This window comes from Myxocyprinus asiaticus, chromosome 2, assembly GCF_019703515.2.
Source record: "Myxocyprinus asiaticus isolate MX2 ecotype Aquarium Trade chromosome 2, UBuf_Myxa_2, whole genome shotgun sequence".
NCBI classification, from domain to species: domain Eukaryota; kingdom Metazoa; phylum Chordata; class Actinopteri; order Cypriniformes; family Catostomidae; genus Myxocyprinus; species Myxocyprinus asiaticus.
In genome coordinates this window covers 18,520,094-18,546,858 of record NC_059345.1, presented here as the reverse complement: position 1 = coordinate 18,546,858, position 26,765 = coordinate 18,520,094, and the positions used below count along the sequence as shown (strand labels likewise).

Here is a 26,765-nt window from a genome sequence, read left to right as displayed (position 1 = left end):
AATCGATTTTTCTTGACAGTCCTCATAAGGCTGCGGTTCTCTCGGTTGGTTGTGCATCTTTTTCTTCCACACTTTTTCCTTCCACTCAACTTTCTGTTAACAGCACTCTGTGAACAGCCAGCTTCTTTTGCAATGAATGTTTGTGGCTCACCCTCCTTGTGAAGGGTGTCAATGATTGTCTTCTGGACAACTGTCAGATCAGCAGTCTTCCCCATGATTGTGTAGCCTAGTGAACCAAACTGAGAGACCATTTTGAAGGCTCAGGAAACCTTTGCAGGTGTTTTGAGTTGATTAGCTGATTGGCATGTCACCATATTCTAATTTTTTGAGATAGTGAATTGGTGGGTTTTTGTTAAATGTGAGCCAAAATCATCACAATTAAAAGAACCAAAGACTTAAACTACTTCAGTCTGTGTGCATTGAATTTATTTAATACACGAGTTTCACAATTTGAGTTGAATTACTGAAATAAATGAACTTTTCCACGACATTCTAATTTATTGAGATGCACCTGTATATATATATATATATACTTCGCATTCAAAAACTCAGAGTGTGAAAAAGGTCTATTCCACAACAAGGGGAACTCTGAGGCCACCTATAGGCTATACTTGACATTGCTGATATTGATATGATATTGTCAAATTTTTGTAATGTTTTTTTTTTCCAGCAGATGGCAGCAGACACTCCTAATGCATGACTCATAGCAGCATTTTCAACTTTGCCTTTTACTGAATTAAAGGTAAAACAAAAGTGCTTATTTATATATATATAATGTATGGTGCAATTTGAGCTAATTGAGTTCTCAATCTATAAAGTTCCCCTAAAAATGCTTAACTGCATAAAACTATGAAAGCCGTTAATTCAGAAGTGTGACGAACAAACATTTTCAATAAATGTGTTATTGTGTATTTTGGAAAACACAGATTACACATAGTCATTTTTGTCCAGGAACAGTACGAGTGTTAATCCAATATGAACAAAAGACAAGGGTGAATTGTTTTTCCTTTGTTTACCCAAGAGTTATTATAAAAAATATGATATTGGAATTTTATAGCTTGGAGGATAGAATTTACTAAAAAAATATTCTCATTTAAGACAGTTTTCATCTAGGTGTTTTAAAGTGATGCTAGTGATGAACAAGCATTTTTGTAATTTGATTTTTGATCCAAAAATTATGTTACTAACATATAGCCCTTGTGACAACATCCTTCCCTAATACTTTAATTAAAATGATAAGTACAAACAGAGGCCTAACATGGCCCACGTTATCATTCAGTTTTATTGCACAGCAGGTATCCCCCCTCTTCTTTCTCCTCCTCTGATCTGGAATAGGTCTTGAATCCGCCAAAAGGTTCAGGTAGATATATGTTGTTTACAACTCCCTCTTCTTCAAGATCCAGGGCCTCTGCACCATCTTGGTGATCGGTGGCCACCTCTAGGCCCTGGTTGATGTAATGGGCCTCCTTGCTGGCCTCCAGAGGAGGAAGCTCAGACAGAAGAGCTTTGAGTCTCTGGCCTAGCTCTCCAAAACATGGCCTCTGAGAGGGATCTCTGTGCCAGCAGCTCAACATAACCTCATATCTGAAAGAGGCACAGAATGAGGGAAAGAAAAATTGTGAGTTTGAATCATTACTTACATTATCTCTCATATCTGCTGTTTAAAAAAAATCATTGCCATGTATGCCTCTATACCACACACAAACATTACAATATTACATGACTGAGTGATCAGTAAGTCCAGTACCAACCCAGTATATTTTTCAGCAGGGTAATTCTTCCATTTTTAGGGCATCTGCCTTGGCATGTAACTGTTGTGACTCATAATGCCTCTTAAACACTTAAACTATTCTTCCTAGTAATCCTGGTTTCATTAGTCTTGCAACAGCTAATTTTTTGGCAAAGTCTTAGTCACAGTTTCTTGATAAACAATATCTATACTGTTAGAGGCTAAATGCATTTTGTGCTACTTTTTTGTTGTCATGGATGAAAAATATTGAAAGTGCTTACAATTTGCTGTTATTTTCCCCCTGTTTGAGACGGTGTCCACATTCCAGCAAGTCCAAGAGTTCATGATTGGGGACACCCGGATAAGGTGTTCTCCCCCTAGATGTGATCTCCCACATGGTTATTCCAAAAGACCACTGTGAGACACAAGGAACAACATAGTTAACAAAATTACTTAAGGGTTGCAATTTTGGTCTCATTATAGTAATGCATTTTACTTGTTGATCCTGACTAGATACTCTTCTTATAATGTAATTCAGTATAAAAATACTTGAATACAATGACTTTTTATTAAAATCAGCATAAATTAATTGAAATACAACAAAAATACATATTTACAAATACTAAATTATTTAAACTTTACCATTTAAATAATATATCCTTATTTCGCATTATAGTTAGGAGAATGGGGTAAGGTGCTTAATTGTCATGAAAATAATAATAATAATAATAATATGTCTTAAGGGTACCACTAAAATAAAATATAAAATACATTTTATATTTATATTTATAAAAACAAAAAATATAATTTCTTGTTTCTTTTGGTTTTGTAAAAACAGTAGTATCAGGGTTTTACTAAACTGTTTACATATTTTTAAACATTTAATAGATTTACAAATAATACATGATTTAAACTTTACTATTAAAACAATATATATTTTTTCTATTACAGGCATGAGGAGTTTTTTTTGCATTACAGTAATTATCATGGGGGAGCTGCTTAATTGTCATGAAAATAATAATAATTATAATAATGCTACTAATACATCTTAAAGGTACTAAAATAAAACTTAGAATAGAGCAATAAAGAAAATATTATTTCTTGTTTTTTTCCTTTTGGTTTTGTAAGGTCTATTATGGTTTAACTAATCTTTTACACATTTTTAGATTTTAAAAACATTTTACAGATTTACAAACACTACACTATATTACTATTATAAGTCTTAAACAGAAATATATCTTGACAGGTTTTGTGAGATTAACTCGTGTAGAATTTTTAACATTGTGAATGTTTTAACTGTAAGTCAGTGAAGTAAACTGCATACAAGTAAATAAAAAAAGTATTTTGCAACAGCATTTTACACAATTCTACATTTTAAAAACAATTTTCTTTTCTTACATTTTCTTTTGAATGAATTTATCTCTGCAATATGAATGTATATACTTATAGTATCAGTGTTGAGAGTTACTGTATTGTAACTGTATTGGAAGAAGAGATAAGACAGACCACATCACTCTTGGTGGTGTAAACGGACTCAGACAGACTCTCTATGGCCATCCACTTAACAGGCATTCTAACAGCCACTTTCTGCCTGTAGTAGTTTCTGGAATAGATCTTCTTAGACAGGCCAAAGTCAGCTACACACACACGCAGGTCATCCCCCAACCTGTAAGCGAATGTATATGTTTCAATAAGAGTCCAGAAATGGGTAAGTGTGGGAAGAACCAGATGTTCTTCATTAGGTATGGCTACTCTCAAGACAAAGGAAGTATTAAAAGGACTTGAAAAGTGCTCTCTGTTGTCCTCCTGTGGACTTACATGCAATTGCGAGCAGCCAAGTCTCTGTGTAGGAAACCCTGGGAGCTGAGATACTCCATTCCTGCAGAAATGTCAATCATGAAACGCAGAAGACTCTGATAAGGCACAAACTAAAAAAAGATTGGGATCAGTTTAAATGGTAGGTGATGTGAAGCAAAGTAACATATTTTTAAATCTGTGGTTATTTTAACTGGCCATTAACCTCAACCTAAAATAAAGAAACAACTCATGTCTCAGCTGCTTTTTCTTTGTCATCTTTTAATGGTCCAATCAGAATAACTGCAACTTTTCTGCTTATTTATGATTATTTACATGAGTACTGGATGAATTGGCATTTCTATTTTGGCTGTATGTATTTGAACTTGTATTAATTTGGTCCTAATTTGACATGACATACACAGTAATTGTCAATTATTGTCAAACACTTGTGCTGCCCTACAATGGAGACAGAATGTCCTGAATTTTCTAATTGCTTTTGACAATACAGTATGTACAGAACTATCCAATGCTTACTGAAATTTATATAAAAAACAAGAGTATAAAGAAAGAAAATAGAACCAAGTAAGTTATCCTGACTAAAACTTGGTATAAGATGTTGTAAAAGTAATCATCTGTAGGTTGTAGACTGACCATGGGAATATCACCATAGCGGGTGGCAATAAGAAAACGGCGTAGGTCTCCATGTTTCATGAATGGAAGAATTACAAGTGGTACAGGAATGGAGGACTCCGGATCTCGCTCTAGTGCAACACCTAGAGGACACACAGAACACACCTCAAATCTGTAAGTAACATGGAGTGCAGACAATTTCATTACAACGTTCAGATAGATAGATAGATAGAAAGGCAAGAAAATGTATGTGAACCCCTTGGAATTACCTGCATTTACATATACATTTATCTTAAATCTGGTTTGAACTTCATCTAAGTTAAAATAATGAAAAAACACTAACAGGAGTTGGCAATCCTGGCATCCAATTAATGAAATGAGATTGGAGGTGTGGGTTAGAGCTACTCTGACTTATAAAAGGCACTGAAAACATTTTGAGTTTGCTATTCACAAGGAGCAACTGCTGATTTGGACCATGTCTCACTCTCAAAAGACCTACAATCAAGAATCGTTGCTTGGTATAAATCTGGAAAGGATAACAAAAGTTATCTTGAAGATCTTAGATATTTATCTGTCCGCAGTAAGACAAAAAGTCTATAAATGGACACGATTTAGTACTGTGCCGACTCTCCCTAGAAGTGGCCGTCCAGCCAAGATGACTAAAAAGGCACACCGCAAAAGGCACTGAATGCTCAGTGAGGAAAAAAGGAACCATAAAGTGACAGCTAAAGACTTGAAGAAATCATTGGAACTGGTTAGCATCTCTGTTCATGAGTCTACTATACGGAAAACATTAAACAGGCATGGTGTCCATTGCAGGACACCATGAAGGAAGACACTGCTTTCCAACCAAACCATTGTTGCGCTCCTGAAGTTTGCCAAAGACCACCTTGACCACTCCACTATGCTACTGGGAAAATGTTTTGTGGACTGATGAAACTACGGTTGAATTGTTTGGTAAGAACACGCAGCACTACATATGGCGTAAAAAGGGCACCGCATACCAACATAAAAACATCAACCCAATGGTGAAGTGCCATGGAGGGAGCATCATGATTTGTGGTTGCTTTGCTGTTTCAGGGCCTGGACCGCTTGCCATCATCAAGGAGAAAATAAATTCCCAAATTTATCAAGATATCCTACAGAATAATGTCAGGGTGGCTGTGCTTCAGCTGAAGCTCAGTAGAAGTTGGGTGATGCAGCAGGACAATCGAAGTAAATCCACTACAGAATGGCTTGAAAAAAAGAAAATCCAGCTTTTGGAGTGGCCCATTCAGAGCCCAGACCTTAACCCAATAGAGATGTTGTGGAATGATCCCAAGAGAAACTCCAGACATCTTAAGAATATGGCTGAGCTGAAGCAGTTCTGTAAGGAAGAATGGTCCAAAATTCCTTCTGAACATTGTGCAGCTCTAATCCGCAGCTACCAGAAATGCTTGGTTGAGGTTATTGCTGCCAGTGGAGGATCGACCAGTTATTAAATCCAAGGATTCCCTCACTTTTTCCACAGCACTGTGAATGTTTAATGAGATGTGTTCAATAAAGACATGAAAGATTATAATTGTTTGTGTGTTGTTAGTTTAAGCACATTGTGTTTGTCTATACTTGTAACTTTGATGAAGATCACATTTTATGACAAATTAATACAGAAAACCAGCTAATTCCAAAGGGTAAATAGATAGATAGAAAGATACTTTAATATAGAGACTTCACTTTAACAATTAAACCGATCAATCCATAATATATTGCTGTGACTTAATATAATATTGCACTTCATAGTACTGGACAGCTGCCAAGTACATTATGTGTAACAGTTGCCATGATCCATTCAATTTTTCTAATGGTACAATCCCTCAATAATTTGGTCAAAGACAAGCAGGAGGTAAAATTCAACTGTGAAACTTGTGCAAGTTCAAGCTTTGCCCTTGGCCAGCCAACAGATGCCCAGTTGCCGTGGAAACTTCAGAGGCGATCAAAATCAGGTTACCCAAAACTATCCACTCCCAACTAGATAAAATTATACATTTTAGCCTAGATTTCAAACATGAAATAATTATTCAATTCAACAGAGTCATACCAAGCAATTTAACTACATTGTCGTGATCGAAATGTTGCATAATTTCTGCCTCCTTGAGAAAGGATTCCAGATCCCCTTGACTGTTGATTCCAACTACAATAAAACAGGGGGGAAAAAATCAAATTTTGGAATGTTACAACATGTCAGACTGAAATGTAATAGAAAAGGTTATTTTAATAGACCTCGTCTATTGCCGTTATGTGTGCCGTTATGTTTCTGTCTTACATACCTCTCATAGTTTTTACTGCCACTTTGATGTCTTCTCCTCCTTGAGGAGAAAATATGCCCTCATATACTGCCCCAAATTCTCCTGTACATGGGGAAAGTCAATGGCAAACTCCATAATTCATACCCAGAATGCAAAATGACAATGAACACAGCTTTCAACTAAATTATTTTAAAAAAATTAACTTTACATATTTTCATCCAACTGTTATAAAGTTACAAAGTGTTATAACATTATTAACATAACATTTCATTGTCTGTATAATATATAAGTTATGTCATAACTCATAAACAAGAATTTCTAAAACAGTAGAGCATTCTTTACTTATCTGCTGTAACACTAATAACGACCAAGGCCAAATTTGCAAAGGTGACTGCTTTAGTCAATTTGTACCTTTCCCAAGCTCTTTGCCCATCGTTAGTTTAGTACGCTCCACCAGCACATCTCTAAGACCACACAGCAGTCTACAACTCGCTCCTTCCAACATCTGAACTGAGCCTGTCACAAACAGAGAGACAGATGGGATATATTCATAAAATCCCTCTAAATTATTAAAAATGAATTCATACATAGAGGTTGTTTGAGAAGACTTACTAATGATTTGCTCAGGTTGAGCTGTGTGTTCTGGTTCGTCAGTACGTCGAAATGTCACACCAGTGTGGGATATGAACACCATTTGCTCATCCTCACTGAATACAAATTACAGCACATATGTGTCAATGATGTGATGCTCATTTCTTTCATTTTTTGTCTGGATCTATTAAGATTTTCAAAAATACATTAAAATGCATTTAACACAAAACAATTACTTGAATACATGTCTACTATAATGAAAATGTGTTTCATTTCTGAGTTCAAAGTCATTTAGTTATTTTTTATTGGACTTAGAGTTTCACTAAAATCTTTTTTTTTATTTATTTATTTATTTATTTTTTAAGTGATGTTGGCATAAGTAGAATGGAATAATCTTTAATTATTATTTAAAAAAAAAAAAACAATGAAACAATTTTGTTTTAAATATCAAAGTAAAATAAAAATCAAAGTCAGATGGTGTAACCAACATGCAGATGTTTTTTTCTTGTCACATGTTGTTGTCATGTAACAAGAAAACCATAAAACAAAGAGAACCCTCATAAGTGTCTAAGTCGTTACATTTTTAGAAAAAATTGAAAAGGCAAATTTTGTTCAGGTCAGATGGAGCAACCCTCACAAAACTTCTTGATCTTTATGACTAAAAATATTTATATAATGATATTTGTAAAGAAATATATATTTTTAACCTTGAAACATGTTTGATATATATATATATATATATATATATATATATATATATATATATATATATATATATATATATACAGGTGCATCTCAATAAATTAGAATGTTGTGGAAAAGTTCATTTATTTCAGTAATTCAACTCAAATTGTGAAACTCGTGTATTAAATAAATTCAATGCACACAGACTGAAGTAGTTTAAGTCTTTGGTTCTTTTAATTGTGATGATTTTGGCTCACATTTAACAAAAACCCACCAATTCACTATCTCAAAAAATTAGAATACATCATAAGACCAATAAAAAAAACATTTTTAGTGAATTGTTGGCCTTCTGGAAAGTATGTTCATTTACTGTATATGTACTCAATACTTGGTAGGGGCTCCTTTTGCTTTAATTACTGCCTCAATTCGGCGTGGCATGGAGGTGATCAGTTTGTGGCACTGCTGAGGTGGTATGGAAGCCCAGATTTCTTTGACAGTGGCCTTCAGCTCATCTGCATTTTTTGGTCTCTTGTTTCTCATTTTCCTCTTGACAATACCCCATAGATTCTCTATGGGGTTCAGGTCTGGTGAGTTTGCTGGCCAGTCAAGCACACCAACACCATTGGTGTCATTTAACCAACTTTTGGTGCTTTTGGCAGTGTGGGTAGGTGCCAAATCCTGCTGGAAAATGAAATCAGCATCTTTAAAAAGCTGGTCAGCAGAAGGAAGCATGAAGTGCACCAAAATTTCTTGGTAAACGGGTGCAGTGACTTTGGTTTTCAAAAAACACAATGGACCAACACCAGCAGATGACATTGCACCCCAAATCATCACAGACTGTGGAAACTTAACACTGGACTTCAAGCAACTTGGGCTATGAGCTTCTCCACCCTTCCTCCAGACTCTAGGACCTTGGTTTCCAAATGAAATACAAAACTTGCTCTCATCTGAAAAGAGGACTTAGGACCACTGGGCAACAGTCCAGTTCTTCTTCTCCTTAGCCCAGGTAAGACGCCTCTGACGTTGTCTGTGGTTCAGGAGTGGCTTAACAAGAGGAATACGACAACTGTAGCCAAATTCATTGACACGTCTGTGTGTGGTGGCTCTTGATGCCTTGACCCCAGCCTCAGTCCATTCCTTGTGAAGTTCACCCAAATTCTTGAATCGATTTTTCTTGACAGTTCTCATAAGGCTGCGGTTCTCTCGGTTGGTTGTGCATCTTTTTCTTCCACACTTTTTCCTTCCACTCAACTTTCTGTTAACAGCACTCTGTGAACAGCCAGCTTCTTTGGCGATGAAAGTTTGTGGCTTACCCTCCTTGTGAAGGGTGTCAATGATTGTCTTCTGGACAACTGTCAGATCAGCAGTCTTCCCCATGATTGTGTAGCCTAGTGAACCAAACTGAGAGACCATTTTGAAGGCTCAGGAAACCTTTGCAAGTGTTTTGAGTTGATTAGCTGATTGGCATGTCACCATATTCTAATTTTTTGAGATAGTGAATTGGTGGGTTTTTGTTAAATGTGAGCCAAAATCATCATAATTAAAAGAACCAAAGACTTAAACTACTTCAGTCTGTGTGCATTGAATTTATTTAATACACGAGTTTCACAATTTGAGTTGAATTACTGAAATAAATGAACTTTTCCACAACATTCTAATTTATTGAGATGCACCTGTATATATATATATATATATATATATATATATATATATATATATATATATATATATATATATATATATATATATATATTTATTTTTTTATTTTTTTAAATCATTAAATTGTGTGCACTCAATGGTACAAGAAAATTATTTTAATACATTTTACCTGATGGTTACACCACATTTTGATGAATGCAATGAATGAATGCAATAAATTTAAAAAAAAAACTTTATGAAACCAACATGGAAACAAATATTAGATTTTTACAAATTGGCACATGTGTTTTAAACTACATATCCAAAAAACCTTATTTCTCAATAACACCAATGTAGACCTTAAAATATATGTTATGTGAGTTAAAAACAATTAGATACTTTTCCTTGCTTTTCATAAATTAAATAAAATAAATAAAACAAATAAATCTCAACTCATTTGTATTATACTCCTGCTGAGAAAACAAAGTTTTTGATCTAATCTTTAACCATGACCATGCTATTATTTTTGGCTATGTATTTTGGCTATATGTATTTTTAGCTCAGAGCCCAAAATAGTCAAACTTTATATAAAGGCTGGAACCAGAGAAGCTACTCTATTGTACTGCACAAAAGTCACATGCCTTATGGGTCTGAACTGGCCTCTCTTTAGTCATTATTCAATATCTCTCACAGGGATAATGTACTGCTTTAACAATTATTTAAAGTGAAAGGATAAAAAGCAGGATCAAAAAGACTACCATCATGGATTCTTAAGGACCATGACTGGATAGGCATGTACAGTATATGCATAAACATCTGTGGTTTCCTTTGTTTACCTGAGCTTTCTGTGGCGATGCCTTACAAAGAAGAATATAGCAGCTACGAGAATGAAAGGAAACAGGACACCACACAACAGAGCAGCAATTAGACCAGGAGAGAGCACCTGTTTGGAATGGGTTATGAGACCAGGACTGGGCAATATACTGATTGGAGCTCTCCCTGAAACACATTATACATACAGTAAAAAAACAAACAATGTCATTAAATGAATAAAACAGAATGGTTGCAATTGCTATTGCTGTTGTATCAGCAACTGTGCATTCAAATGTGCCCTCTTCAGCTGCTCAAGGTAGAATATTTGTCATTTTAGTAAGCAGTCATTTTGTGTGCCGGCCGATATCAAAGTTCCAAAAACAACAGTCACAACTCGCATTCTTTATTCTTTGCTTTCTATTTTATTCTCTTTGCAAGATCTTTATACACAGCAGGATGATAAATAAAAATAAATAAACTGATAAATGGTAACCCAAAACTGAATTCCAAAACTGTATGCTCCTATCGCCCCCTAGTATGATACGTGACCTCACTTCCTTTATACCATACAGCTCCCTAGGCACAGTGACCGGTATGTACACTAGGGCTGCTATCATACTAAGGTGGAATAGTCCAACATTGCTGTGGTAAATGATAAATAATTATTAAATTAAGTTAAATAAATAATAATTTACAATGGCTCCAACACCCGGCCCCTAACTGTGGACCACAATTACTGTAAATAAATTAAGAAGCTTATAGATTAAATTCCTAAATTCTAAATCTAAATCAAAACATCCAAATCAATTATTAATAGATTTAGAGCAATACAAAAAAACTTTATGATTACTCAAATATTACATCTACAGAATAGTCCAATTCAATTTTCATTTTCAAGAACACATAACACTGCATTTCTATTCTCAATTAGTTTTTTTCTGGTTTCTTCGGGGTCAGACGTTTCTAGCTATTGACGCACCATAGGAGCACAACCTTTACTGTTGGCCCTTATCAAGGAGAAGCCTCCAGCAGCAAGCAAAGTTTGCAAATTGGTTTTAAAAGTGTGCTAGATTTGTTGCACACCAGATGAGAAGTGCTATGTTGTGTCGCAGCTAGGACAGGACACGTCGATGCTGTTCAGGTGGCAGACAGTACACACAAAAGTTACCAAGGTTTTTCCCTTCTTCATGAACAAAGTGACGTTGATGAGTTTGCAGGTTAGTGTATGAAACTGGTGTAACTGTGCAAACGGAACAATTAGAAATGGCTACGTTAACTATGTAATTTCTGTAGCATTGAATGACCTTCATTCAAGCTGTCAAACTACAAAAGACATACTTGTAACTGAACACATATTGTGTAGTCTATATGAAAGAAACATACTGTGTAAATGTTGGCGTGGCTGAGCGACATCTGTGGAGAGCGAGGCCGAGAGAGTAAGAATGGTAAGGACTGACACCTGTAGGAAATTATCTCTAACAGCTGTTCTGTGTTACAGTAAGAGCTGGAGAGGGATAAAAAGGGACTCCAGACCGCCAGAGGAGAGAGAGAGATGCACAAAGCCTTGTGTTCCTGCGTGTGTTTATGTTGTGCTGAAAAGCAAACCGTTTTGTGTTACACTGAAAAGTGTTTGAATAAAGAGACTTACGTTGGACATTTTACTCGGCCCTCGATTCCTCCTTCAGTAAAGAGCTAGTGATCTGTCACAGTGGTGCCGAAACCCTGGAATTAGGAGGAAGAAAACACCATCATGGAGTCTTCGTGCTGGCCGAACTGTTCAAGACCCTCGCCGGCATCCACCAAACACATTGGGCTCTGCTTGACCTGTGCGTAGAACAGGAGTAGCGGTTCCAGGTGCTGCTGCAGGCTCAAGCGGAGAACCGCCAGATGTTACAGAGCTCGGCACACTAAGAGGGGTCTTCAGCTAGGACCCCGGACTCCCATATGGCCGTGCCTCATGTCACGTCCATGAAGATGGGACCTCAGGATGACCCAGAGGATTTCTTCGAGCTCTTTGAGCAACAGCTGGAGTGTTGAAGTGGCCAAACACCCATTGGGCGGCCCGCCTACTGCCGCTGTTGTCCGGGGAAGTCCAACTCGCGGCCCAACATCTTCCTGCGTCCAGCCTCCTGGTGTACGAGGACTTGAATCTTGCAAAGGATTGGCCGCAGCGCAGAGCAGCACAGACTGCGCTTCCGCTCACTGACGCTTGGCATCCCTCCCTCCCCCTCTCCTGTCCTTTGTCCTGTTCCTATTCCCCAGAAACTGGTCATTCCGACCCCAAAACCAGTTCCCCGGTCCCGTGGGCCATTCAACCCGTTTCCATAACCCTCTCTGCTCTCCTCCACAGGTTGGTGAATCTGCTGCAGTGGGTGTGGGCATGAAGTCTGGGCTAGTCTGCTGGAGCTGCGGGGAACCTGGGCATTTCCAGGGCTGATGCCCCGTGATGGAGATGGAAACATTGGTCCGAATCCCTAACGCGCCACAGGTTGCCCCCGATCGAGCAGAAGCATACCAGATACCTGTGAGTATTGAGGGAGGTACATATCAAGCCTTGGTGGATTCAGGTTGTAATCAAACCTCCATTCACCAAAGCTTGGTTCAGTCCGAGGCTTTGGATGCGAGCCGGCGGGTGAAATTCAAAATTACCCTGTTGACGGTCATTATTAAATTTCGGGGACAAAAACATTGTGTCTAAGCTGCGGTTAGTCCCCGCCTCTCCCATCCACTAATTTTGGGTACGAATTGGCTGGCATTTACTACTTTATTAAGGGGAATGTGTGTGGATGGGTCCTGCAACAAAACGTATCAGCGTGTGGTGTGTGATTCGCTGGCTGGGAGGCAGTGCCAGGGCCGTCTATGTCAGCTCCACATCAGGAGGGAGGGGGAAGTCTCGGCTTCCCGAGCCCTTAGAGGATTCCCTGCAGGGGATTTCCCTCTGGAGCAGATGTGAGATGAGACCCTTCGGCACTCCTTTGATCAAGTGAAAGTGATTGATGGCCAGTGCCTCCAGCCAGACATTGCACACCCATATCTGTATTTTTCAATTATCAAGGATCGTTTATATTGAGTGATGCAGGACACTTAGACAAAGGAGGATACAACCCAATTGTAAATACCGCGGAGCCATCGGGAAGTGTTATTCCAGACAGCTCATTATAACCTGATGGCAGGCCACTTAGGGCAGGAAAAGATAATGAACCTTTTAATGGCCCGTTTCTATTGGCCAGGCATTCACAGGGATGTTCACAGGTGGTGTGTGGCATGCCGTGAATGTCAGCTGCTGAATCCGCCGGCCACCCCGAGAGCACCATTGTGCCCCCTTCTGTTAATTGAGGTCCCCTTTGAAATAATTTGTATGGACCTCGTCGGGCCATTAGAGCTGACGGCATGTGGTCATCACTTTATATTGGTTCTGGTGGACTATGCAACGTGATATCCTGAAGCAGTGCCTCTGTACAACATTTCAGCGGGAAGTGTTGTGGAGGCACTCTTCAGAATAATCTCCCAAGTGGGGATTCCGAGAGAAATCCTCACTGATCAGAGCACTATGTTTATGTCACGTACACTACGCGAACTGTATGAATCATTGGGGATTGAATTCATTCGGACCAACGTTTCCCACCCCCAAACAGACGGCTTGGTCAAACGATTTAATCAGACCCTAAAGAATATGATTCATAAGTTCATACAAGAAGATGCTTGAAATTAGGACAAGTGGCTCGAGCCCCTATTATTTGCAGTACGAGAGGTCCCACAAGCCTCCACAGGGTCCTTCACATTTGAATTATTGTATGGGCGTTGACCGCGCGGTGTGCTTGACCACCTATGGGAAAATTGGGAGGAGGGACCTTCAAACAGCAAAAATGAAATTAAATACCTTCTTGACCTGAGAGCAAAACTCCACACACTGGGGCAATTAACACAGGAGAAATTGCTCCAGGCTCAAGAACGTCAAAGCCGGCTGTACAATAGGAATACTCGGCTACGGGAATTTTAACCGGGAGATAAAGTCCTTGTACTACTCCCCACATAGAGCTCTAAATTACTCGCCAAGTGGCAAGGATCCTTTGAGGTCAAACGGTGAATTGAGGAAATGGATTATGAGGTGAAACAAACGGATAGAGGCAGTGCACATCAGATTTACCACCTCAATCTCCTAAAACCGTGGAGAGGGGTGGTCCCTGTGACTTTGGGGATGGTGGTTCCAGAGAGGAAGGAGCTCGGACCGGAGGTGAACTTAAAAACCACAGATCGAGTCACCCCGGTCACTTGTGGAGACCACCTCTCACCATCCCAAGTCACGGAGGTTGCCAGGTTGCAAGGAGAATTCTCAGACGTGTTCTTGCCTCTTCCCGGTCGTATAAATCTCATAGAGTACCATATCGAAATGACCCCAGGGGTGGTGGTACGTAGTTGTCCCTACCGATTACCCGAGCACAAAAAAGAAGTTGTTTGGGAAGAATTAAAGGCCATGCTGGATATGGGGGTAATAGAATAATCCCACAGTGACTGGGCCAGCCTGGTGGTTTTGGTTCCTAAAAGTGACAGCTTGGTCCAGTTCTGTGTGGATTATAGAAAAGTCAATGCGGTGTCTAAATTTGATTTGGTGCCAGATGCCTTGGATTGATGAGCTGCCCGAACGGTTAGGCGCGGCTCGCTTTTATTTGACACTGGATATAATGAAGGGATATTGGCAGAACTCCCATGTCCCGTGAAAAGATGGCATTTTCCACACCATTCGGATTACACCAATATATGTATGTGATGCTTCCGTTCAGTTTGTTCGGGGGCCCCTGCTACGTTTCAGCGACTCATGGACAGAATCCTCAGACTGCACACTGCTTACGCCGCTGCCTATCTAATGAAAATCATCATTTTCAGTAATGATTGGCAGCGGCACCTGCGGCATCTGTGGGCTGTCCTGAGGTCACTGAGATGGACAGGAATCACAACAAACACAAAGAAGTGTGCAATTGGGTGGGTGGAAGTACGGTATCTGGATTTTCATTTGGGTCATGGGCAGGTGTGGCCCCAAATTGATAAAACAGCAGCGACTGCAGCCTGCCCGAGACCTAGAACCAAAAAGGAGGTGAGACAGTTCCTGGGGCTAGCTGACTATTATCACAGGTTTGTGCCTAATTATTCGACCGTCACCAGCCCACTGACTGAAAAGTGGGCACCAGATCCGGTCCAGTGGATGGAGCCATGTTAGCAGGCATTCACGCAGGTGAAAGCTGCACTGTGCGGTGGGCCATTATTGCACTCTCCTAACTTCACTCTCCCCTTTGTCTTGCAGACTGATGCATCAGACAGGGGGGGTGGGAGCGGTACTGTCCTGACGCATCGGACAGGGGGGTGGGAGCGGTACTGTCCCAGATGGTGGAGGTGCATTAGTCACAAACTCTCACTGAGGGAGTCTAAGTACAGCACGATAGAGGAGTGTTTGGCCATCAAGTGGGCGGTCCTCACCCTCCGGTACTATCTGTTGGGGCGTGCTTTCACCCTCTGTTCAGACCACGCCCGCTCCAGTGGCTCCATCGCATGAAGGATACCAACGTGCGGATCACCCTTTGGTATCTAGCTCTCCAGCCTTATAAGTTCAAGGTGGTCCACAGGCCCGGGGCGCAGATGGCTGTGGCAGATTTCCTCTCTAGAAATGGGGGTGGGAGTAAGTCACAGGCCGCATGGCTCCCCGGCCTGAGTTGGGCGATGGGGGTATGTGGTGATGTAGGCATGGTCGAGCGACGTCTGTGGAGAGCGAGGCCGGGAGAGGAAGAACGGTCCAGACCACCAGGGCAGAGAAAGAGAGAGTGACACATGAAGCTGTGTGTGTGTGTGTGTGTGTGTATTTACGTTGAGCTGAAAGCTACCAGTTTGTGTTATACTAAAAAGTACCAAAAATAAAAGGCTTATGTTGGATTGTTCACCTGGCTCCCACTTTCTCCTATACGAGTTGCGCTCCACAGCACGGCAGAAATTCGAGCAGCCTTCGGGGTCGTAGCTGGCTGCCGCCGACAGACGCAGAGCAGCGGAGGTGTGAGTATATTCATAAAAACAATTGTTTCGGATTTGCCATGTCCTCCGCCAGATGCGTCCTGTGTACGACCTCCTTTAGACTTTACTAGAGCCTTTCGAACCAGACCTTTTGTGTCTGTAAATGTCTTTATAATGCATCCTAATAACCAAGAGTTTCTAGAGGCAGTTTCATCAACTATACACACAAGATCATCAGACATAAAGTTTCTCCTGGTAGAAGTCCATTTTCTCCGTTCTTGCATTAAAGGTAAATACTCTCTTATCCATCTTTTCCAAAACAAATCTGTGATATACTTCGTTGAGCATTTATGTCATTCTTCTGGAAATATCCAGGAGGTAAACTCGGTTGTCCTTTCATGTGTAGAATGTGATTGGGTGTCAATGGTTCCAGATCATGAAGATCATTTGATACTGTTGTTTAAGGTCTGTCATTCATTATGGCTTCTACTTCACAAAAGACTGTTAGTAAGCTATCATCATCAAGGGTTTGTTCCTTCAAAAGAGACTGGAGAATCCTTTTTTAGTATCTGATGAGCCTTTCCCATACACCGCCTTGGTGGTGTCAAGATGGTGGAATGAATATCCACGTTACTCCTTTTTTAGCCAGTATGTTGTGGATTTTATTATGATATAATAATTTAAGATTTTCTTCCAGTTCCTTCTGAGTGCTGATAAAGTTTGTACCTTGATTTGTTCGTATAGTGCTTATTGGTCCTCATCTGCAAATAAATCTGCGCAGTGCATTAATACAAGAATCAGTATCAGTATCAGTCAGTATCAGCTCACAGATATTGTGACATCATATATCAGTTTCTGTGAAAATATGTGCATCCCTAAGAAGATGCTTACAGAAGTGGGGATAAATATTGTACAGTCACATTGAATGACCAACACACCGAACAAGGAAATCAGAGTGGCTAAAAGTAGCTACTCTGAAAAGCTGAAAAAATAGTTTTTAGCCAACGATCCTGCATCTGTGTGGACAGGCCTGAAAATCATTACTAAGTATAAAACACTCCCCCTCGCCATGTAGAGAATCAACAAATGGCTGATGAACTAAATTTGTTTTACTGTAGGTTTGAAAAGCCCAGTCTCACACCCCTCCCCCGCTCTGATCTTCACTCCACACACACCAATACCTCCTGGAACCCCTCTCCTCCCCCTCCTGCTACTCAACCTGCACTTATGGTCTGTGATGAGGATGTGTGTTAGGTCTTCTGGAAACAAAAGACTAGGACATCTTCAGGCCCAAACAGTGTCTCACCTGCCTGTCTGAAAGTCTGCACTAACCAACTGGCCCCCATCTTCATACAGATATACAATAGATCACTGGAACAGTGTGAAGTTCCCTGCTGCTTCAAACACTCCACCATCATTCCGGTCCCCAAAAAACCCAAAATCACAGGACTTAATGACTACAGACCTGTCTGTGTCATGAAGTCATTTGACAGACTGGTTTTGGCCTACCTAAAGGACATCACTGGACCCCTGCTAGACCCCCTTCAGTTTGCTTGCCGAGCAAACAGGTCTGTGGATGATGCTGTCAATATGGGACTGCATTATATCCTGCAACACCTCATCAGACCTGGGACTTATGCAAGGATCCTATTTGTGGACTTCAGTTCAGCCTTCAACACCATCATGCCTGATCTTCTCTCAACCAAACTGACCCAGCTCTCCATGCCAACTACAACCTGTCGATGGATCAACAGCTTTCTGGCAGATAGGTAGCAGCTAGTGAGACTGGGGAAAATTACATCCGGGACCCTCACTATTAGCACTGTTGCTCCTCAGGGATGCGTTCTCTCTCCACTGCTCTTCTCCCTGTACACGAATGACTGCACTGCAAAGGACCCCTCTGTCAAGCTCCAGAAGTTTGCCGATGACACCACGGTCATTGGCCTCATCTGCAACGGCGACAAGTCTGCATAAAGACGGGAGGTTGAACAGCTGGCTGTCTGGTGCAGTCACAACAACCTTGAGCTGAACATGCTCAAAACAGTGGAGGTGACAGTGGATTTCAAGTTTTACCCTCAGACCATTTACCACATGAACAATTAAACTGCCTTCAGGACTCCCATAGTCCAATAATGTATAAATATGTCATGTACATACTGTATGTAAATTCACTCATATTTAATTAAATAACTGTACATACCCCTACCTTGCACATATATTACCACTTGCACATGTACATACGCCATTCTACATATATGTCCTATTTATTGTATGTCTATTTATACTCTTGTTTTATATTAAAATCTAAAAAATTATAAATAAAAATTATTTGTGTACGTAAGCACACTTGACAATAAAGCTCATTCTGATTCTGATTCTGATTTAGTATCTAGTAAACTTGCAACTTTCAGATGCAACAGCATGACATAGCACCATATCTTTTCACTGTACAACAGCCACTTTTTATCTCTAAGTGCCCCAAGAAGATTAGTACCCACATGCATAAATGGGATCAAGTCTGGTGTACTGCAATCCGGAGGAAGATCTGCCATTTTTTTGTCACCTGTATTTCCTTTAAATCGCTTGCAGAGAATACAGTTTTTAAGGGTTTTTTGCTAATGAGTTTGCACAAGGTAACCAGTAACATTCTCAAAGTTTGGATAGCATGTAATTTCTACAGAGTGTCCTATTTGTTCGTGGATGTATTTCATGATTATGCTGGAGACATGGGAATTTTTGGGAAGGATTATAGGATGTTGTGAATCCATTGACATGGTCATTTTATTGAGACACCCACCTACTTTCATTAATCCATTTTCCATAAATGGGTCCAAGCGAGAGAATGGGCTATTAGATTTTACATCATGTCCATTTTTAAGAGTTTTTATTTCATCCTTAAAGTGTAGATGTTGTATATAGCAAACTATTATTTGCTCGGTTCTTTCTAGCTCTTTCACTGAGAGGACCTTTAATTTGTGGTAAGTGACATTATTGTGAACAATTGCAGGTGCGGCATCTTTAGGTTGTCTTTTAATTTGAGCATCCAAGCTACTACTCTTTTTAAACTATCCCATTGTGAGTAATATCCAATAAATGTTCTTGTGGGGTTCTCTTCCACAGTGTTTGTATTCACTAGAAGGCTCATGGGTAATTTGACTTCAGGATCATCAGTACAAATGGAGTTGACTCTGGCTTTTCCCATGACAAAACTTACATGTATTTCGTTCTTGTCATTGATGTATCTTAGGTAACTGTGCCATAACCTGATTCACTTGCATCACAAAAGTGTTGAAGTTGAGTGGATTTGATTGGGCCAAATCCTTCAGGTTTCATACATCTGTTAATGTAGATAGTTAATGAATCCCTGAGTGCCATTTTAGCCATGTTTGGTGTATGGATTCTGAAAGGATTTGATCCCATCCACAGGCTGTTTTACAGAGCAGTTGTAGGATCTGTTTACCCTGTAACAAAAATGGAGCAATAATTCCAAGTGGATAATACACTGAACTCAGGTTTAACAGTTTTCCTCTTCTAGAATGCGGTTTGGTTTTAATTGTCATACTGAAGCCAAATGTATCTTTATCTATGTTCCATTGCATCCCAAGTGCTTTTTCAGTTGGTGGTCCTTCTTTGTTCAAATCCAAGTCTTTAACAAGCTCTCCCCAGTCTTCTTTTGCAATAGATTCATGTACTGCTTTGCTGTTACATGCCCATTTAGTTAGTCTAAATCCTCCTTCTGCACAAACTTCAGTGAGTTCCTTGCACTTTGCCTGGCATTCTGTAACGACTGATTTTAAGGAATCATCTACATAGAAATTGTGCATAATTGTAGTGATTATCTCTCTTTCATGCTTTTCCTGATTGTCTTGAGCAGTTCTCTACTGAGCGAAGTTTGCACAGCTGGGTGAGGAAATAGCACCGAATAGAGGTACCTTCTGCCTAAAATCTTGTCAATCCTGGGTTAGGTCTCCATCGAGCCACCACAAGAATCTCAGGAAGTTGGTGTGTTCCTGGTGTACTCTAACTTGGTGAAACATTGCTTAAATATCTGCTGTGAAAGCATTGTGTTCTTGACTGAACTTTAACAACACTCCAATTAGTTTTTTGGTTAAGTCAGGTCCTTGTAGCAATTCTTTATTGAGGGATGTATTTCTAAAAGAGGATTTACAGTCAAACACTACACGCTTGGTGCTCTTGCGCTTGTGATAAACAGCATGATGTGGTATATACCAGGTTTTGCCATCTTTAGCTTGCATTTCATGTGTGGGTACTCTTTCTGCATAATCCTTCTTAATCATTTTCCTGATGAAGTTCTTGTATTCTTGGTAGAAATTGGCATTGCTTTTGATTTTTTTCAAGAGACCTAATGCTCGTTGAATTGCTGATTCACTGTTATTTGTCATTTCTATATTGTCCTTCTGGAAAGGAAGTGGTAAATGATAATGTCCATCACTGTGAGTTATTTGACTTGAGACTATTTTCATGAATTTTTAGTTTTTTTACTTCATGTAGTGTGTCTAAGGAAAGTCTTGGTTGTACTGTTGTACCAGTAACTCTATGATGTTTTCTACAGATTTTCTATCTATATTTACCTTAGTTTGGTTCTTTCCATCCTCTGTAAAAGATAGTGCACCACTGACTACCCATTCTAAGAGTCTACGTACTGCATACGATCTATTCCCTTGACTATTGATAATCAACCAAGGTTCATTAACCTTTGGTGCATTCATTCCGATGAGGAGCTGAACTTCAGCATCAATCTCTTTAATATTAACATATTTTAAGTATGGCCATTTCTTAAAGGAATATTTCGTGTTCAGTACAAGTTAAGCTCAATCGACAGTATTTGTGGCGTAATGTTGATTAATTAATTTTGACTTGTCCCTCCTTTTCTTTTAAAAAACAAAAATCAAAGTGAGGCACTTACAATGGAAGTGAATAGGGCCAATTTTTGGAGGGTTTAAAGACAAAAACGTGAAGTTTATAATTTTATAATAGCACTTAGATTAATTCTTCTGTTAAAACTTGTGTATCATTTGTGCTGTAAACTTGTTTAAAAACAGCCATTTTTACAGTCATTTTTGGGTTTGTTGACATAGTCAATGCAACGAAGTTGTAAAATTGGCTATAACTTTACACAGAAAAAGTTAGTAAGCGATTTTATCACACTAAAATCATGTTCACACGCATATTTTTTATGTGGCTTTACTTTTGAAAATGTGAGTATTATAACATTTAGGGATTGGCTCCCATTCACTTCCATTGTAAGTGCCTCACTGTAACCCAGATTTTAGCTTTTTTTTTAAGAAAAATAGGGACAGGTAAAAAAAGTTTTTTTGAGGTAATCAATATTATGCTACAAGTGCTGTTGATTGAGCTTAGTTTGTATTTAACCCAGAATATTCCTTTAAGATCACTGGGAGATATCATGTTTTCTGTTGAGACTGGAATTGCACATCGAGTCTGAACTTTCGGTAATAAGAGAAAGGTATTGCCCTCTATATCTCCACCTTCCAGTTCAGTGATTTTGTAAGTTGCAACGGGTCTTTCTAGAGCCATAGTTTTGAACAGAATTTCAGTTTTTCTACCTCTTGCTTTTAACTTTCTCATTAAATTCTCAGTACAAACAGTTGCGGAGCAACCCGGGTCCATGAAGGCATAAGTTGTTAGAATCATACTTCCCTTTGATGCCTTTATCTGCACTGGGACAATGGCAAGTTTGCAGTCCTGTACAGCCCCATTATTCTCACCATGCCCTAAAGATACTAGAGCACTGCTGACCATTTTTTTGTTTTGTTTTTTCATGGGAGGTTAACATAAATTTGACTTCATCTGTTGGTTGCCTCTTATGACTTGATTTGCATATGCATATCCTCAGACCTAATATTAGCCCATTTGAGTGCTTTGTCTAGGTGGGCATTTGTGACTTGTATTTAATCTCCAAAATTCTCTTTTAAAGGTGCACTCAGTCATTTTTTCATCATTAAAAAATTTTACCTCCTAAAGATATGAATTGTAATTTTGCAATATATGTAGGAAATCATAACCACTCACATTAAAATGAAGACTCCAGTCATATCAGTAACCTTATAAAAGCTGTTTTATTCTACATTATTCTGTTTTATTCTCACATGGGGGCTGCCATTTTAGAATCACATGACCAGCCGAATACTACTCGCTTAATCTCAGTAACCATCCTGTTATTTGACATTTTCAATCACTGAATAAAGTAATCATGGCTGACTGTGAATACAAAATTTCTACAATAACAGCTGAAATGGAAAACTATTGATTTTAAATGATGCTGCATCCAAGCCACTAGGTGTCAGTGTAAGTCCAAGATGACACAAAGTCACTGAGTGCACCTTTAACAATCTTTTTGCTTCAGCATAATCTTTATCAGCCTTCATATGCAAACAGCTGTGGATAATTCACAATGGCTCCAACGTTTAGTATTCATAAAGACTTATTTACTATTATAGTAGTAATATAGTACAGTATTTTGTTTTTACTGCTTACTTTTAAAAGCTATGACTGTGAATAGAATATAATTACTGTGATTAATCTCATGATTTCCAACCAGTTTTTAGAAAGCAGATTGAAACAGCAATAATGATCAGTTTTGTAAATGTTTACACACAAAGACATTGAATGGCTTCAGATGTCTTGGAATATAGTGTACGAGTTGCATAGACTACTTTTCATTGTGCTTGTTTGTCCTTTTTGGAGCTTGACAGAAGCTATAAATCCCATCCACTTTTGATGTATGGGGAAAAAAGCAGCCTGGACATTCTATAAAATATTTCCTTTTGTGTTCTTTTTGTGTTTTGTGAAGAATCAGATGCATTTGGAATGACATTATGAGGGTGAGTAAATGATGACAGAATTTAAATTTTTGTGTAAATCCATTTAAGGGTCTTGAACATTACCCTATGATGATAGCTTATGAATCATTTCCATTTCTCGAAATTACAAGCTTTCAGTAACCCCTGTGCAACCTCCTCATTTCTTTAGAAAGATGAACATCAACACTTACATTTGTAGATGATAACTGACTGTATGGAGTGATCAAATCCAAGTTTAGTAGATATAGCATTGCGTGCTGTGACAGACAGATGATAATCCAGTTCAGGCTTCATTCTGGTAATATTGACTGCTGTGTGTTTCAGTCCAACGGCAGAAGGAAGAATCAACACTTTGCTCTCACATGGAACCCACTGACCCACAGATGCATCTTGTCTCTGTTTACACAGCACGTCATATTCCACCTCTGCTCTTCCACCCAGGTCTGCAGGTGGAGCCCAATGTAGAGTCACAACAGTGTCACCCAAGTGCTGGGAGGTTAAATTGACCGGGGATGACGGAGGTCCTAGCGTGAGGAAGAAAAGAGGTAGAGAATGTTTTGACTGGACCCATCAATGCTTCACTTTAAACTTGCAACTACAGATGGAAACACAATATCACGTTAAATGTGAAAACCAACTCTGCATTAACATGTTTATTATGCTTGTTGCTATGTGGTGGCTGGGTTCTTCTGGGTTGTGCGCCTAAGTTTAATACTAGGGGTTAGGGGTTTGTTCAAATCCTTAACTCTACAGTAAATATGAACAATAGTTATAGTAATACTTGCCTTAGCAAACACCACTATTGATCAGTGTTATTCAAAATTAACCAACATTTCTATTATTTTATTATTAGTGGTGCTTTCTTAATTTCAGCATTGTAAATAATAAGCTTAATGAATGAAAGGCATTTATTATACTGTTTGAGATTACTAAACGCTAATGTTTGAACTGTTATATTTGTATTTATAATGTAAATTATTGTAATCATTTATAACAATATCTAAATGCAATTTGCAAAGTGGATACTGTCATTGTTGGTTATGAAAGATCTACTGTAGAAGTCTGTTGTATGAGAATCTATAGAATGACAGGTGTGATTTAGCACTCAAACATACTTGTGCATCCCAGCTGGGGAGGGTCACTCTGCAGGCGTTCATATCCCTGTTCACAGTCACACTGAAATGCACCTTCTCTGTGTGTTTTACTTCTGGGAGGACAAGGCATACATCCTCCACTTTCATTTGCTGGTTTGTAGCTGCCCAACCTACAAGCTGTATGAAAATCATTAAGGGTAAATAGTTGCAAATTAAACACAATTAAGGTCCTATTAAGGTCCTTGACAAATAAACATATAGTCTCACCTTTGCAACTGTTTCCCTCTGCCTGGTATCCTGCATCACAGGCACATAATCCCAAAGGCGGACCCCATGTACCATTTGATTGACACTTCATCATTGGGGCAGAGACCTCCACTGCACTACTTACACATACTCCCTTTCTAAACCCTGATCCTGCTGGTGTTTCCTCAAACTCCATTTTGTTCCATGCAAATGTTGGACACTTCATGAAGAATACCTGGACAGAAGCAATGAAGATGCACTCTCCGCTGTAAGAAAACCCTAGGTGAAAGCCATTCTGAGAGATCTTCCCTAAATGAAGACCCTGAGCATGGTACAGGTCCTTATCCTGAGGAAAAGCTCCTTTTGGAAATTGATGTTGGGCTGTGATCTCATGAACGGCTTCCCGTGGTCTCCCAAAGTATTGATCCCGAGGTTGGTCAGATCTTTGGACATAAATATAAACAGGTTGCTGGTCCTCTTGAGCAAAACTAAGGTCCAGGAGAAGCTCATGGGCATCTTGTTTGGGTATCCAATTGGTCCATAATGTTTTGGGATTATTATTGAAATTTGGGTTACAAGCTTGGTAGACAGAGTGTATATAATCCTTGCCAAGCCGCATGTCTGTTTTTTGCCACTACATTGACAAAAAACGAGAGAGAGAAAAGAAAGAATCGATCATTAATTTATCAATAACCACCTATGCACAATCATTTAGAACAGTATTTTGCTTGTTTTTCTTTCAAGTAACTGGAATATAAAGTTTTTATTACACCAATAATTATAACAGTTGTTTTAAAGGGAAAATAAAAATTCTCTCATCATTTACCCTCATGCTGTCCCAGATGTGTATGAATTTCTTTCTTCTTCTGAACACAACTGAAGATTGTTTGAAGAATATTTCAGCTCATACAATGCAAGTGAATGGTGGGCAGTACTTTAAAGGTCTAAAAAGCACAGAAAGGATGCATAAAATTAATCCATATGTCTCCAGTGGTTAAATCCATATCTTCAGAAGCGATATGATAGGTATGGGTGAGTAAATCTCCACTTTCACTTCCACTTCCACATTCCTTTTTTATTTTTGGCGATTCACTTTATTTGTGCACATTGTGCATATAGTAAAAAAAAAAAAAAGACTTATATATTGATCTGTTTCTCACCCACATCTATCATATCGCTTCTGAAGATATGGATTAAACCACTTGAGTAATATGGATAATTTTATGCTGCCTTTATGTGCTTTTTGGACCTTCAAAGTTCTGGCCACCATTCACTTGCATTATATGGACCTACAGAGCTGATATATTCTTCTAAAAATCTTCGTTGGTGTATTGGCAGAACAGAAGAAAGAAAGTCATACACATTTGAGATGGCATGAGGGTCAGTCAATAAGATAATTTTCATTTTTGGGTGAACATTCCCTTTATTATTGTCTGTTTAAAGTAACACATAGCCTATTTATAAAGCTGTAAATTACACAAATACAGTATTTATATAAATATTAAATGTGTAAAAATAAATAAGGAATGTGCCCCTTACAGCTTTTGGTGGAGAGGACGTCCATAGACTGATCTGTTTGCTTGAATCAAAGATCACTTCTAAAATAAAATGTACATGATAATAGTTGTTCATTAGATTTTCATGGCGCCCCATTATAGTACGCTGTTGTGAATTTGTTTTGCCTTACCTTTGATTGGGGTTGATTGCGCGGATATATCGGAGGAGACACTCCATGAAAAGCAAAGTAAAAAATAAGATCTATTGATAACCAAATTCAAAAGAAACGTCTTCTTCATTTTAGTCTTCATTTGACATAGAGAAAAGCTTGAATTTATTCTCACAACTTCCGGACAGGCGATCAAACTTCAGTAGTACAAAACAATGTGACAGATCAGAGTTGACTCGGAGTTAAGCACATGAATCGTTCTTTTGAACCGGTTCTTTTTAATGATTCGATCGAACCGATTCGCTAAGCGTTTGTAAATCATTCTACTATTAAGAGGCTCACACTAAATACCAGGGACTTTCAGTATGAACGTCATCACATAACCGTATAAATAGCTAAATGTGCAGCTATAAAGTATTATTCGGTTTAATAGAATGGTAATTAGAGAGCCTTATAGGACGAGAACTTTAGGAGCAAAACTGTGAAGTGAAAGATACTGTATGTTGTACCACAAACAGCGCGACAAAGGACACAATCTTTTTTAAACCTTTGTGGAAATATAACATAACATTAATTTCACTAGAGAAAAAAACACTTAAAATGCAGTGCGAGGACATCTGGAAATATTATTGGTGATGACTCAAATGAAAATTATGTAATTTGTTTCAACCAGTTGATTCAAATGAATTGTCCGAACGGAACGAACTGATTCGCTTATAAAATGGACTTCTGAACAGTAGCGCAAGAACG

The 26,765-nt window shown here is 38.8% G+C and overlaps 1 protein-coding gene across 2 annotated transcripts; it reads right to left on the bottom strand.

Annotated features, from left to right (window-relative positions):
- Positions 1-522: 522 nt before the first annotated feature.
- On the bottom strand, positions 523-26,215 carry LOC127415081 (ephrin type-A receptor 3-like). Of its 2 annotated transcripts, XM_051653629.1 has the most exons (15): positions 26,037-26,215; positions 25,889-25,947; positions 24,371-24,983; positions 24,125-24,280; positions 23,201-23,533; positions 10,191-10,353; positions 7,054-7,148; positions 6,853-6,957; positions 6,463-6,543; positions 6,234-6,326; positions 4,178-4,299; positions 3,548-3,657; positions 3,236-3,395; positions 2,011-2,144; positions 523-1,584 (listed from the first exon to the last, which is right to left on the bottom strand). In XM_051653629.1, the coding sequence occupies exons 1-15, from the start codon at positions 26,155-26,157 to the stop codon at positions 1,272-1,274; spliced, it is 2,658 nt and encodes an 885-aa protein (XP_051509589.1). In that variant the 5' UTR covers positions 26,158-26,215; the 3' UTR covers positions 523-1,271. The 2 variants fall into 2 exon arrangements, with proteins under 2 accessions (XP_051509589.1, XP_051509597.1); XM_051653637.1 differs by lacking the exon at positions 25,889-25,947.
- Positions 26,216-26,765: the final 550 nt, after the last annotated feature.

Coding starts and splice junctions, on each gene's coding strand:
- LOC127415081 (XM_051653629.1), bottom strand. CDS start 26,157: ATGAAGACTAAAATGAAGAAGACGTTTCTTTTGAATTTGGTTATCAAT. Junction 10,354..23,200: donor GTCAGTTATCATCTACAAAT/GTAAGTGTTGAT, acceptor AATGTGTTTCAG/GGAGAGCTCCAATCAGTATA. Junction 2,145..3,235: donor ACACCACCAAGAGTGATGTG/GTCTGTCTTATC, acceptor TGTGTCTCACAG/TGGTCTTTTGGAATAACCAT.